Here is a 15868-nt window from a genome sequence, read left to right on the forward strand (position 1 = left end):
ACCATATTCACAAGGGACGAAATGAAAGCTGATGTAGAGGGACCACCTGAACATAAGATAAGTTTTCCGTTGCGAATTGTTTTGCTACTGTGTACTAATGTACTGTCGCTGGGCTAAAACAATACAGTCTTCAGGTACTGTAACTACTTACAGTGCCTTGCGAAAGTATTCACCCCCTTGGCATTTTTCCTATTTTGTTGCCTTACAACCTGAAATTAAAATATTTTTTTGGCGGGGTTGTATCATTTGATTTACACAACATGCCTACCACTTTGAAGATGCAACATATTTTTTCATTGTGAAACAAACAAGATATAAGTTTTTAAAAAACTGAAAACTTGAGCGTGCATAACTATTCACCCCCCCCCAAAAGTCAATATTTTGTAGAGCCACCTTTGGCAGCAATTACAGCTGCAAGTCTCTTGGGATATGTCTCTATAAGCTTGGCACATCTGGCCACTTGGATTTTTGACCATTCTTCAAGGCAAAACTGCTCCAGCTCCTTCAAGTTGAATGGGTTCCTACTGGTATACAGCAATCTTTAAGTCATACCACAGATTCTCAATTGGATTGAGGTCTGGGCTTTGACTAGGCCATTCCAAGACATTTAAATGTTTCCCCTTAAACCACTCGAGTGTTGCTTTAGCAGTATGCTTAGGGTCATTGTCCTGCTGGAAGGTGAAACTCCGTCCCAGTCTCAAATCTCTAGAAGACTGAAACAGGTTTCCCTCAAGAATTTCCTTGTATTTAGCTCCATCCATCATTCCTTCAATTCTGACCAGTTTCCCAGTCCCTGCCGATAAAAAACATCCCCACAGCATGATGTTGCCACCACCATGCTTCACTGTGGGTATGGTGTTCTCAGGGTGATGAGAGGTGTTGGGTGTGTGTCAGGCATAGCATTTTCCTTGATGGACAAAAGCTACATTTTAGTCTCATCTGACCAGAGTACCTTCTTCCATATGTTTGGGGAGTCTCCCACATGCCTTTTGACAAACACCAAACGTGTTTGCTTATTTTTTTCTTTAAGCAATGGCTTTTTTCTGGACACTCTTCCGTAAAGCCCAGCTCTGTGGAGTGTACCGCTTAAAGTGGTCCTATGGAGATATACTCCAATCTCTGCTGTGGAGCTTTGCAGCTCCTTCAGGGTTATCTTTGGTCTCTTTGTTGCCTCTCTGATTAATGCCCTCCTTGCCTGGTCCGTGAGTTTTGGTGGGCGGCACTCTCTTGGTAGGTTTGTAGTGGTGCCATAGTCTTTCCATTTTTGAATAATGGATTTAATGGTGCTCTGTGGGATGTTCAAAGTTTCTGATATATTTTTATAACCCAACCCTGATCTTTTCTTCTACACAACTTTGTCCCTGACCTGTTTGGAGAGCTCCTTGGTCTTCATGGTACCGCTTGCTTAGTGATGTAGCAGACTCTGGGGCCTTTCAGAACAAGTGTATATATACTGAGATCATGTGACAGATCATGTGATGCTTAGATTGCACACAGGTGGACTTTATGTAATTAATTATTCCCGAAGGTAATTGGTTGCACCAGATCTTATTTAGGGGTTTCATAGCAACGGGGTTGAATACATATGCATGCACCACTTTTCCGTTTTTGTATTTTTTTCATTTCACTTGACCAATTTGGACTATTTTGTGTATGTCCATTACATGGAATCCAAATAAAAATCCCTTTAATTTACAGGTTGTAATGGGGGGGGGGACACTTTTCCAAGGCACTGTATATAATACATAATTCTGAAGAAAAAAATATGATTTCCTTTGTGCAGTAATGAAATACATTTTCCTCACAATGGGTTTACTGCTTTTGGTTCCTTAAAACTTATTAAAACAGTTTAGATCTTAGAACATGAAAGAATGCAGATTAGCCACCCCATCAATTATGATTTTTATTTGTTTAAAGATTATAGTATTTAAAAACAACAATTGAAAATATTTACAAAACGTTCAGTGTAACAACTTTCTCACTGCCCTATAGTTAATGAACAGTATAGTGCAGGATCTGAACAGGAAATTCACAGTGCAAAATATACCAGGACATATTATACAAAATATTATTTACATGTTATATCTGGACAAAGTAAAAAAGCTTTAATTTCAATTCTACAATTAATAACAAACAAAGTCACATATAAAAACATACAAAATGTAGCAATAACAAAGTATGTTGTATGGGGTAAGGTGCAGAGCAGGCATATCTATGTGCTGAAAACAGAAAGTTGTCTTTAAAAAAAATAATCACTTGATAATCACTTCACATATAGACAGGATTCCTCTCTCATCCTGACCTCTTACACTACGAAATAACATGTCTTATTTTGGTTTGAATTGGGAAATAATCATAACTTCACACACAAACATCTCAAGCCACCATGGTAGATCTGAGCAAAAATCGACAACAAAAAAGATCAAAGTCCAGCCTTCTTTGGAAGAGCCCTGACTAGTTCCATGCTGACTGGCATAGAAATAGGTTCATCATATCTGTATCTACAGTGCTAACTGCCAAGTATGCACTTAAGTAAGAAGGAACAGATACTGTAGAGGAGTTAGAAGGAATTGTGGGAGGTGTAGTCTAGTTGTGGACGGCATTCACCTCAAGTTGCCACAATACAACAACAGATTTCTCAGTCGATTTGTAATGCCATCAACAGCAACATGATAGCAGTAAAACATCATGGGAACTGAAACGATCATTATATAAATATAAGACAATTGCTGCCCCTTGCATAACACAAATCGTTTTTAAATGTTTTTCCAAATGTATCATAATCAACCACCAGGTGAAAATGTCTATGTTGCCCTGAAACTGATACCAATTCTCTCAGATTAATAATTGACTCTAGTCCATTTTTTTGTTCATGTATACTGTTGCATACCATTAAAATGACTTCATGGAGGCGAGCCTGGGCAAAACATTGACATAGATCAGAATTTTCCACCAGCAGAAAAAGGAAGGACAAAATAAAAGAAACTGCTGCAGTAGAACTGTTGAAGTAACAGGCTGGCTGTTGGTAACTAGGTTGGTTAATGTTACAATAAATTCCAGAGATTACACAAAGTCAAGTCAAAGGTTGAATTCAAAATGGCACCCGATTCCTTCTAGTCAAAAGTAATGTACTATTTATATTTAGCCTAGCATTTCTTCACATACACATTGTAGCAGAATCAAAGTCCAGGGAGAATAGTGGCAGGCATAGTAGTATCTATCGGAATCGTCTTTCAGAGGTGAAACCAGTTTACTTCATATTTTTGGAAAAGTGCTATGTACACGCATAAACAAACAACACAACAACATTGTCAGTCACCTCCTTGTCTGAAGGACAAGTGGAGAAACAGGCTAATGTCAAGCCTCGCATGTTTTCTTCAAAAGTCTCATTGAATGCAGGTCTACATTGAACACCACACATTGCTGCTACTGTATGAATGATAGAACAGCTATTTCCATTTTAAAATGATATGGAATGCATTTGTTCCATTGGTTTTTATGGTAAGCCACTCTGGTAGGCTTACATTATGATCAAATAGACACACTAGCCTACTTGACCACTGTTAAAACTAACTTAAAGTGGGTACATTCTCAGTGTTCACAGTAAACACGCGTCCAGAAGTGGGACAGAATTTTCACAACGTTCAAGTTTGCGCTCAGCAGACCTGAAGTTTGCTCAGTGATGAAAAAAATCAGAGGGAACATTGCTCATGAACCTTCTAGTATAGTGTGAAACGGTACAATGATTAGATGGCTTGGTGTTAAGAGTACCCATTTAACAATCATGCTGGTAGAATCTACAGTATACTGACACTATGGCAACCCTATATAGCAGGGATCATCAACTAGATTCAGCCGCGGGAAGATTTTTTTCTTGAGTCGGGGGGCCGGAACATAATTACAAAAAATGTGTAGACTGCAAATGAAACACAAGAAGCCCAAAAATATATAACGTTTGACTAAAACGTAATCATTTCAAACCTTGCTTACATTTCTATATGATCACGTGTCTCTCTATTATGCGTGGGAACACTTGGGAACAGACTTCTTAAATTAAAATAACTTGGAGCTGATTTCCTGGTGTTTTTATAGTCCATTTATGAAAACTTGGGGGGCAAATAAATCCAATTTGGCCCGTGGACCGCCAGTTGGGGAACCCTGCTGTACAGAACCAATCATGTTAGTCTTTTAAACATCATCAACAGTCATCAACCACGGTGTTTAAAGGCTGGTATTTATATAAATATTGATCTGAATTTTCCACCAGCAGATAGCGCAACACAAGAAGAAAGGAGAAAGAGGAAGACCAAAAACATAATCATCTGTGGTAGGAGCAACAGGCTTTTGGTTATCAGAGTGGTTGTTGTACAGTCTTGCGAAACCCTCTTTCAGAAGGGAAACCAGTTTTACTACATGTTTTTCAGAAAAGTGCTGTGTTCAAATTGAATGTTCGCACAACCTTAGTATAGAACAGTGTGTAAAGTTATAGTAATTAGATGGTATGGTGTTACAGTATAGTATTAACAACCACTATGGTAGAATCTACAGTATAGGAAACATGGAATGTTAAACCATGCACCTTGTTGTATAGTGTGTACAGTGATTAGATTACCTGGTATTACAGTATACCAATGTTCTGCAGTGGTAGAATCTAGAGCATTGTGACACCATGGCATCCCTGTATAGAAACATTGATATATAGGGCAGTTACATATCATTTGTAATCAACCACAGACCTTAAAGGCTGCCATCATCAGTAGATTATGAAGAAACAAATGCCTCAATCAGAATGACCTGAATGCCAAAGTGACTGTCATCGGACACTTAACAGGAAACAGTCCATCAAAAAATAGTGACAAGCCCCTTATTGATCGTCAAGGAAACAATCCCTTCCAGAGACTGCCAGTTAACGAATCATTTACTAGAGACTGGAATGCTGGTTCTGTGGACTGTCACAGTTTAGACCTGGAGAGAGGGAGAGGGAGGGAGGGAGACAGAGAGAGAGAAAGAGAAAGAGAGAAAGAGCATAATGTTACACAATAATAGAAAGTAAAAACAGGAGAGACTCTTCACTAATCATTACAAGGAGCACGAGCAGCATGTAAACTACAAGATAACCACAAGGTTAAACTACAGGACAATCAATCATTTAAAAAAAAACATGTCCCCTATGAAGCTATGATGCTGAATAGAAAAAAGCTTTTATAAATACAATATATTTTAGACCGATATTTTCATTATAGATGTACAATATAAATCTAGCTATATTAATTGTAGATTGAACACAGTACCTTCTGTCTCAACATCTCGATCATGCCTGGTATCTGTTTGGTGGTCACCTAAAAAAGAAAAAGACTAAGTCAGAAGCTGATCTGTGACATATTGTGGAGGAATGTCATCTAACATTTAAATCTCCAGAGGAACATTGCCTCCTTCAAAGTTCAGTGAAATTAACAGTCGGGCAGAAAAGTTAGTCAAGATAGCAAATCTTCCCTCAGTGCAGATAGGCCCATATTTCACCCAGCATTACATAATAGTATGACCCAAATACATAATCTCCCTTCAACACAGCCATGCAGCTAAACTACCGAAATTAGTACAGGGGTGAGTCAATTCTTAAGATTTCCCCATTGGAACAATGCAAAAGTGGAGCCATCATCATCGCCAACTGGTTTGGTAAACAATTAGTAATCATCCGGCCTCCATTTTATACACCACTTGTGACAGAGGAAACACTTCCCTTTGACCTACATTCAATCACCCTAATAGTCATGTTTAATAGGAAAGCTAAGACAGATACTGTGTGTACTGCATATCAGACATATTTCCCTCTGAAGCTACACTAAAGAGGAACTGATAGAGGATGTGGTTAGTAAGGAGATTTGGAAGGGTGAGAAGACAGACATGTGTTCTGGGTGAGTGGCCACAGTTTCACTGTCCAAGGCTGAGTGGCTAGTTTCTCAAACCAAAAGCATGTGAAAAGCATGGCCTGGTCAAATATCTGTTTGTACTACTCTTGCCAACTCCATAGCTCATTGTCAAGACAAAAATGTTAGGCATGACAATGAGTGACAAGGATTTGGCACGATAGCCCAAACAGACTGGCACTCAGGCTATGTGAATGCATTATGGAGTGTTGTTATACTTTATAACAGTTATACAAGTATTATAAAAAGTTATAATTTATAACAGCTATAAAAGTATAAAACAAAAGTATAAAACATCATTCCAAATATGATGCTGGTCATTATAAAGTATATGTATTGCTTTTACAGGGAATTCTGTGAACTGTCTAGGAAAGATGGAAAACCATAAATCCAAAGTGACAAATAAATATAAAATATTCAATATTTCAATAAATACTGAATATCGAAGGACATACTCATTAACGGAAAGGTGGACTGCCTTCGAGCTCCTGTCAAAAATGACACAAAATCTAAATGAAATCAAAAAGATCATCATTAAACCAAAAGTAATGTTGATGAACAATAAATAGCCTACTAGTGCAGTTAATGCTTAATCCATTAATAGATAATAGTATTATTATAATATTATACACTGAGTATACAAAACATTAAGGACACCTGCTCTTTCCATGACATAGACTGACCAGGTGACTCCAGATGAAAGCTATGATCCCTTATTGATGTCACCTGTTAAATCCACTTCAATCAGTGTAGATGAAGGGGAGGAGACTAGTTTTAAGAAGGGTTTAAGCCTTGATACAATTGAGATATGGATTGTGTATGTGTGCCATTCAGAGGGTGAATGGGCAAGACAAAAGATTTAAGTGCCTTTCAACGGGGGTATGGTAGTAGGTACCAGGCGCAATTGTAGTACTGCAACACTACTGGGTTTTTCACGCTCAACAGTTTCCTGTGTGTATCAAGAATGGTCCACCACCCAAAGGACAACCAGCCAACTTGACGCACCATTTGGGAAGCATTGGAGTCAACATGGGCCAGCATCCATGTGGAACGCTATCGACACCTTGTAGAGTCCATTCCCTGACAAATTGAGTCTGTCTGAGGGCAAAAGGGGTTTGCAACTCAATAATAGGAAGGTGTTCCTAATGTTAGGTATACTCAGTGTATATTATAATAGTAATATGGATTGGATTAAGTATTAACTATAGTGCTATTCATGGTTAATAGCATCCCACAACACGCCACTGATTTGACTACTCTAAATGATTGGCTGAGTTACCAGACAACATTACAGGTTGTGTAATCCCCCATGCAAAGAAAAAATGGATGGCTGCCAGAGCATGCAGGTTTGGCAGAGGCAGGGCCACTGTACAGGTTAATCTAGCACTCAGCTAGCATGACAAACATATACATGATCAGATACAAGATCAAAGCTCCATGTAATGATATTTGTTCATGGAGTTATACACAGACGACAGTCTCTACTATATGAGTATGACAATTCATGTACTTACGTTGGGCGGAGCGCTTCCTAAATAACAGCAGCGCAATAAGGAGTCCAATGATCAGAGATCCTATGACTACAACCGGGGCTAGCCAATTGGTGGTGGACACAGAATCCAATCTGGCAGCTTCACTACCTGGACATACAAAATGGACATAAATTGGGAGTTACAAAATAAATAGACAACTCATATGAAGTCAAGAGAAAAAGGTTAGTTAGGTGAAAGTCAGTATCAGGGCATTTCACACACATGGACTTGAGCTCTGTTCAAATCTGCATGCATCTTAATAACCTTTTACTGCAGTGGGATAAATAAAAGGTCACACAGAGAGATTGTTAGTCTTAAACAAATCTTGAAGACTGAAATACAACAGAACCTTTTGACATAGAAACACCGTATTTGTTAAAAATAAATAAATAAATACTTTATTGATTGTGAAATTCTGAAAAATATTCATAACATTTCACCCATGAGGCCAAAGAGGGCACTTTCAGTCATTGACAGCAGGAAAGGGCTACTTTACTTCCCATTGCTAAGAACAATTCGTTTTGGCATTAGATGGATCCTTTGTATTGGAAAATTCCCAGCCAGGCTAAAAAAACAACAGCTGGATGACCGCAGACAAGAAAGAATATTCAAAATGGCTGCCAGAGATGAGAAACACAATTGCAGAGACAGAATGTTCTGGTAAGAAGGTATTATGACTGCACTGAATCGTGATAAGAGGGAGCATTAGAGACAGATTGGAGACTATGAGCTCTAATTTGCAACTAGCGCAGGTAGTTACAACTCTACTATCATTATTTCCCCCTCTATAGACCTATTGGATCAGATCAACCTAGTAATTTCCTATAGGCTCATCAGATGACAAGCAGACTGGGTTAAGCAAACATTGAAGAGCTTCTGGATTCCTGTTGAAACACGCATGAATAGAGCTTGCCGACTTGTAGCCCTAAAACCCGCAAATGAGTAACTATTGGTTCGTTCAGCCATTTCTATGGCGAAAATTAACGGGGAACGAATAGGGTTATGAGAAACGCCGAAAATAAGGTCAGAGGTTAACACAGGTTTAGGAGATCTTATACGTTTTGTTCTATGAGATAATATCAGTCAGTTAACATGACCTTTATGAATTATGAAGCCTTTATGTACTTTATTAAATTACATAAAGGCTTCAAAATTCACAAAAAGTTATGTTCACTGATGAAGATTATCTCGTAGAACTAAACGTATAAGATCTCCTAAGCCTATGTTTACCACAGACCTTATTTTTGGCGTTTATCCAAAAACCCTACAGAAACTCATTTTCCCCATAGGCTTTGTTCAACAAACCATTGGGGGGAGTTAGTGCCTACAAAAATATGCCATTACTATTGATATCTGTTGTTTCTTACCCAAACCAACACAAGCATTTTCCTTTTTTCCAGTTTCAAGGAAGATGTTCAGTCAGATTGAGGAGCATGTTACGGCCTGACCTACTCCACTCCTCAGTGACATGTTGTTCTCTCATTATAAGGCTGACTTTTATTGTGCTCGCACATGATAAAGACGTCATGAAAAGGCCTATACTAATAAAAGTAGACTAGATTGAGGCTGAAATGTTTTACAATTATCAGGGTCAGGATGAGGGAATACGGGAGACTGGCAGGTTTTGGACTTGACCCTGCTTTTACAAAGGATGACATCACCAACATATTCATACCCATAGGTAACAGTCATGGCAGCACGTACCTAACTCTCTCACCGCAAACTGGATCACAAATGATGCCATCCCCTCCTCGGCACCATTGACATTGAGCACTTTGCACGTGTAGTTTGTGGAACTGGAAGTAGCCTTCAGCACTTTGAATCTACTGGAGAGGCTGAACAGTCCATCGTCAGTCTCTTTGGCCACCAGTTCAGCACTGCGCGTCCTATTGCTGCCAAACTGGTCAAACCACCAGATCAACCCTATCTGTTGTCCGCCTGTAGAGTTGCAGAAAATGGTCACATCTGTGTTCTCTTTGATGTTGGTCTCAGGGATGGAGCTCATGGTTGGAGTTAGGTACATAGCTGGAAGAGAGAGAGAAATCTATCATACATGTGGGTCATATGTGGTATATCAGTAGTTATACAACGTCAATGAGTAAACATCGTTAAGACAGACTTTGCACCTTTTCAACATCCATCCGAGGGTTATAACTTGGAATGAGATTACTGGAGGAGTGATTTTTAATAAACTAGAATGACCTTTCTTCTATCTCTAACACTCGTTCTAATTTAGTCTAATTACACTAGGCCTATTGTGTAAACACTGATTGCATGACATGGGTAGAATGACATTATGGTGGCTAGTTGTGGACATTCCCACTGGTAATACTCTGTGTCATTCTGAAACAGAAAGTAACTCTGGCTCCGGCTGTGCTGTGCTGTCCAATCCCACACACACACACGAAAAAGATCTGAACTCCCCCTGAACATATTCCAGAATAAACATCCTTATCAACTTTGTATCAAAAATGTATGGAAGTGCGTGTGTGTGACAACAATGGAAGTTGAATAGAACTTAATTTCAACACATTTCAGCATGTGGGCATCATAACACCCTGATGAAGGCTATGAGCTGAGACACATTTAAAAAGTTGTTGTATTCTATTCTTCTATTGACCTCCAAGAGTGGCTGAATATTTCACATGTTCAGTTTTCTCCTTTCATGAACTTGTGTTGAAAGGTGCTTATCTTTTTATTATCACACTTGGTTGAACTGTAGACAGTACAGGACTCACCTTTGACACTGAGGCTGGTTGTAGCTATATCATCACCACGGTCTGTTCTCACCATGCATTCATACACCCCCTTGTCGGCCATCTTGGTATTAGTCAACAACAAGGACACATTCGTATTATTCTTGTTCCAGGATGGCTCAGCAAATTTAAACCCAGGAATTAGGTTAAATGTATCTTCATGGTATTCCAACAAAAGAGTATCAACTTCCACCCTCTTCCAGGTCACGGTCGAGATGGTCACGTTCTGAACAGCTTTGACATTACACTGCAGCAATGACTGCTGACCATAAACCCCATGGTATTCTTCTTTACACTCCACTTTGACAAATTCTGTGAGTAAAATATCATGACAGAGACAAATTGACAATAATACAAGACAGAATAACTGGTATAGTAGTCAGTTTTATCATAATGTGACCAATCTTACTAAACTTTTAGTAAAAAATAATATACAGTTCTCCCAAAACACAAAGTTAACAATCTGCTGAAAACAATACATCTATTTTTGTATATAACATTTTATAACCATTATTATGGCATTCATGGCACAACTTACTCTCCGAGGAATTTCCAGCTCCAATACAGGCAGAATGGATCGCAAAAAACAGGAAGGTGGTGGCTAAGGTCATCTTTGGATTCCTGAGTCGGAAGAGAGAAATGTACAATGACAACACTTGTCACAGCAGTATGAGATGTTAAGTTTTAATTATCAGAGTAAGAACTCGCTTAAACCAAGTTTATTCTTCCAAAAGGATCGAACAGCTGAACAGACAAAGACATGGTTACAATAGTAGAGGTATGTATATGTACCCCACTGGTTGGAGTCTCCTCCTTCTCGCTAAACATTGCATCTCTATTGCTAGGCAGGAAACTAAGTGATACGGGCAATAAACTTTCCCCTCTCCCTTAACGTGACCTGAACTCAACCCCCTTCATCACAAATCCACGACTCTCCCCCCTTATTAATGCCTGCCACATATGATCGTTTTCCCTACACTCAGTACATTCCAAGCTTCATTATACCTTCCTCCTACAGATTACCATTAACTACTGGTGTAGACCCTCTAAACCTAAGCCTCAATATTTCAATAGGATACCTGATAATTAACCCTATCCCAAGTTTAGGAGTTAGAACCCAGAATCCATCAGAGGTAAGTCTATAAACTGCCTGTCACTCACAAAGTGCCTCTGAACTGTTCTCCGAAAATAAAAATAAAATAGTTGCTAACAGAAACAAATCCAATTTGACTAAAGTAAAGTGCTGAATAGGTCTTAACTAAGTACATCGTGAATGAGGGCCTAACATAAGCAACACCGTCAACTGTCCCCTATTTAGCCATCTACTGGTCACCTCCCAACTGGATTGTCAACATGTCTGTTTCAACTATTTCTATGGCAGACAAATGCAACAAAATGTGAACATGATACAAATAGACAAAAGAGCATAACACTCACTGAAGGAAACACATTCCATTATTAAGGAAACACTTGTGTGGGAGATGACAGTACTGTTAAATTAATTCAAGTGACCACTAAAGCGGTTGAAGTTATTCTCCCCCATAATATCCTCATTGCTTCTAGAGCCAATGCAGCTGAACAATGCCCAAAGGAATAAACAGCTGCAATGAGAGAATAAGGGATTTTTTGGGCTCCCTAGTGAGGGCTTCTGGAGGGACCTTTTATGGAAAGATGCATGAAATAGGCCTACAGATGCAAAAATGTATGCAATAATCAAGGGACAAATGTGCAACATCCCCCTCTGTCATAGAATTCCATTACACTTCACTTTAAGGGGAAGTAAATGAGAAGGAAGTTCTGTCAGTACAATTTAGCCCATGAACTTAGCACTTAACTTGATTGTGGTTTGAATCCAAAAACAAACAAACAATTCCACATAGTATACATGTAGATAAAGCTCCAAAATGTTTGATATACAAAATAAAACATAACCTACTTGGAAATGCAGCACTCAAACCTTTCACTGTGCAAATATACATAATTTTACTATGCAAATAGACACCCACTGGCAGTGGGCACACACTGGTTGAATCAACGTTGTTTCCACGTCATTTAAATGAAATTATGTTGAACCAACATGGAATTGACGTTGAATTGACGTCTGTACTATAATGGGCATTCTGAGTCTTTTCGGGGTGCCGGCTCATTTGGCTCTGTTCACTTAAAAGACAAGGCTCATTGGGTTCCCAAACGGTTCTTCTCTCAAAATGTTTAAAAATGTACATAGAACCATTAAAGAAAATGCTAATCTTCAACGTAAAGCCCAAATGAAGGCTATCATTGTGTCAGATCGTGAAATGCGCGTTCAAATAAAATGTTACCTGGCCAAATATGGAATATTACGTGTTTTTTTTACACACAGCAAACATGACCATGGACCAGATTCACACGCTCTCCCCATTATTTATTGTTTCTGCAGTGAGGATTCACCCTTTCGATAATAATGTTGTAACTTATCTGCATTTAAAAAGTTGTTTTGAGCTCAAAAATCAATAATAGCAGTATGCAAATCAGGGAGCCAAATGGACGGCTCTTTTTTGAATCGGTAAACGCACACTTGTAATGCAATATGAATGGTCAACAATTAATAAACTTGAATCAATATTAAGAAAAGCTAGGCTAGAGACACGAAAAACGTTAAAATCTTACCGCACAAATGCTTCAGGTTGTTACAGTGTGGAAGGTTAGAGTGAATCTGATTCAAGATTACACTGATAGGCTGTCTAAACTTCCGGTTTCGATTTGTCGCATTGGTCGTTTCATGGTCATTGCGATACGCAAGCCTCTCAACAGCGGCAAGGTGACGGTTCAGGAGAGGGTTTCTCCTTAACCACTTGGTTACCTGCCTATACCCAGTTCATTTGCTTTTCTCATGTGAAAATAAATGTCCCCCACAAGTTATCGTTTGTTTGTGCACATATGCCTCCGCACATGCAGGACTTCTTCTTTGACACGAAGAAAGCAGAGAGCAGGTGGGTCTATCAGGCAAGGGGATAGAATCGTCACGTCGGGACTAGGGGACCTCATGGACTAGCAGACCTCATGGACGGGGGGCCTAATCCTAGATATGCACTCCTACTCTGAGGCTTGATACATATAGTACACATGGCCCCTGATCTCTGACTTGACTAAATTCGAGACCATATAAGTTATCTGTACGGGTACAAATGTGTCTGAGACGAGACCAAGACACTCAAAATCAGTGGTGGAAAAAGTATCAAATTGTCATACTTGAGTTAAAGTAAAGATAACTTAATAGAAAATGACTCAAGTAAAAGTGAAAGTCACCCAGTAAAATACTACTTGAGTAAAAGTCTACAAATATTTGGTTTTAAATATACTTAAGTATCTAAAGTAAATGTAAGCGCTAAAATATACTTAAGTATCAAAAGTAAAAGTAAAAGTACAATTATAATTTATTTTAAATTACTTATATTAAGCAAACCAGATGGCATAAGTTTCTTGTTTTTTAAATTTACTAATAGCCAGGGGCACACTCCAACACTCAGACATCATTTACAAATTAAACATTTGTGTTTAGTGAGTTGCCACATAAGAGGCAGTAGGGATGACCAGGGATGTTCTCTTGAGTGTGTGAATTGGACCATTTTCCTGTCCTGCTAAGCATTCAAAATGTAACAAGTACTTTTGGGTGTCAGGGAAAATGTATGGAGTAAAAAGTACATCATTTTCTTAAGGAATGTAGTGAAGTAAAAGTAAAAGTTGTCAAAAATATAAATAGAAAAGTAAATTACAGATACCCCAAAAACGACTTAAGTAATACTTTCAAGTATTTTTACTTAAGTACTTTACACCACTGCTCAAAATGCGGACTCGAATGTAGACCGAGACCTGTTTCAATACTGCAACACTAGTATGTGTCATGATATTTATGCCTGCTGCATGCACAAAACTGTACATTCAAGAACATGTAGCCTATAATTCAGCCATTTTTAGATGGGTGGTTTGAATATGTTCTTATTGAAATATTTATCATTTGATGTTACCAGAATGTGTTGTGAGGAAATGGAGGATACAGCATCTAATACAGATGCAGTAGTGCACCAGGGCTATATGAAATTAAATGATTGAATTGAACAAAGGGCAGATGGACAGCATTAAATTAACTTTGTCATCATTGGACAGATGGGTGCTTGTGTAGGCCTACAGTTGGAGCATACTGTTCTAGAGCCAATTCATCCAAACACTGGTTGACTTTTGAATTTTCTGTAAAGATCAGAAATGTAGTGTGTTAATGTATGTGTTTCAAGTGCAGGAGTTGCATGAACTTGGTTATAAACCCATCCTCCTCATTGGGAAGGAGACCAGGAAGGGTATTGAGCAGCCTTGGGTCCAGATCAAGTGGGCCTACAAAAACATGTTTTTATGCAAATCATGCTTGTAAAAAAAGTACAATTATTGGTAAAGGACTAGAGGTTGATGATTTACTGGTATGTGGTGAAGTCATTTAGACTATATTTTATTCAACAACAAAAAATTAAAGTGGTTGTCTTAGTCACTCAGTCATGTATTGTAACTAATGTATCGGTTTCTGTGATGAAATTAACATTTCTTCAACATTGAATATCACTGTCACAGCTTGTCACCTGTCTGAGAGAGACTTACATGGTTATCAAAACGTCACGCCAGGGTAAACCTACACGAAACACAGCCCTTATTTTAAGTGTTTCTAAAATCCACTGTGGGAAAAATGATTTGTGGAAACCGATTGGAACCATTTCCCTTCTTGACCGCTAGGTTTTATGGGTATTAAGACACCTCCACTGTTGGGCTCCATGGGGCTGAATGGCACAACAAAATAGCTAAGAATGATGGTGAAAGTAGCTGTAACTTGCAAAGGATCATGGTCGATGTAGTCGTTTTCATCCTTCCTGAGAGAGCGCGCATCGGGGTGTGAGCCTCCTCATAGCCTGCTGACCTGTGATTGATCTGTGTCAGCACATGGTCATGAGCCTCCTCGTAGCCTGCTGGCCTGTGATTGATCTGTGTCAGCACGTGGTCCCGTGTGACGACAAATGTAGTGATCAGAATGAATCACCATTTAAAGCTTTGGAAGTGGAGAGGAGGAAATGGCAACTGCGCTTGAATCTGAAAGTGCGTCAAGTGAAGGGAAGTCAAATCAAATCGTATTTGTCACATGCGCCGAATACAACAGGTGTAACCTTACCGTGAAATGCTTATTTACAAGCCCTTAACCAAAATTGCAGTTCAAGAAATAGAGTTAATAAAATATTTACTAAATAAACTAAAGTTAAAAATATCTAATTAATAATCAAAAGGTAACACAAGAAATGTACATAGCAATAACGAGGCTATATACAGGGGGTACCGGTACCAAGTCAATGTGCGGGGGTACAGGTTAGTCAAGGTAATTTGTAAAGTGACTATGCATAGATAATAAGCAGTGAGTAGCATTCGATTAGTTGTGGCTTGGGGGAAGAAGCTTTTTGGTCCTAGACTTGGCGCTCTAGTACCGCTTGCCGTGCGGTAGCAGAGAGAACAGTCTATGACTAGGGTGACTGGAGTCTTTGATACTTTTTTGGGCCTTTCTCTGACACTGCCTGGTATAGAGGTCCTGGATGGCAGGAAGCTTGGCCCCAGTGATGTACTGTGCTGTACGCACTACCCTCTG

At 38.9% G+C, this 15868-nt stretch overlaps 1 protein-coding gene across 5 annotated transcripts; it reads right to left on the reverse strand.

The window, feature by feature from the left end:
- Positions 1-1889: 1889 nt before the first annotated feature.
- On the reverse strand, positions 1890-13147 carry LOC106587131 (uncharacterized). 5 transcript variants are annotated; one of them, XM_014175215.2, is made up of 8 exons: positions 12865-13147; positions 10754-10836; positions 10198-10527; positions 9164-9484; positions 7442-7567; positions 6383-6436; positions 5292-5339; positions 1890-4965 (listed from the first exon to the last, which is right to left on the reverse strand). In XM_014175215.2, exons 2-8 carry the CDS (start codon positions 10824-10826, stop codon positions 4922-4924), a joined length of 996 nt encoding a protein of 331 aa, XP_014030690.1. In that variant the 5' UTR covers positions 10827-10836; positions 12865-13147; the 3' UTR covers positions 1890-4921. The 5 variants fall into 5 exon arrangements, with proteins under 5 accessions (XP_014030690.1, XP_014030662.2, XP_014030654.2 ...); XM_014175187.2 differs by lacking the exon at positions 12865-13147 and adding an exon at positions 11377-11395 and having other exon boundaries at positions 6383-6415; XM_014175179.2 differs by lacking the exon at positions 12865-13147 and adding an exon at positions 11377-11395.
- Positions 13148-15868: the final 2721 nt, after the last annotated feature.

This window comes from Salmo salar, chromosome ssa02 (genome assembly GCF_905237065.1).
Source record: "Salmo salar chromosome ssa02, Ssal_v3.1, whole genome shotgun sequence".
Classification (NCBI taxonomy): Eukaryota; Metazoa; Chordata; class Actinopteri; order Salmoniformes; family Salmonidae; genus Salmo; species Salmo salar.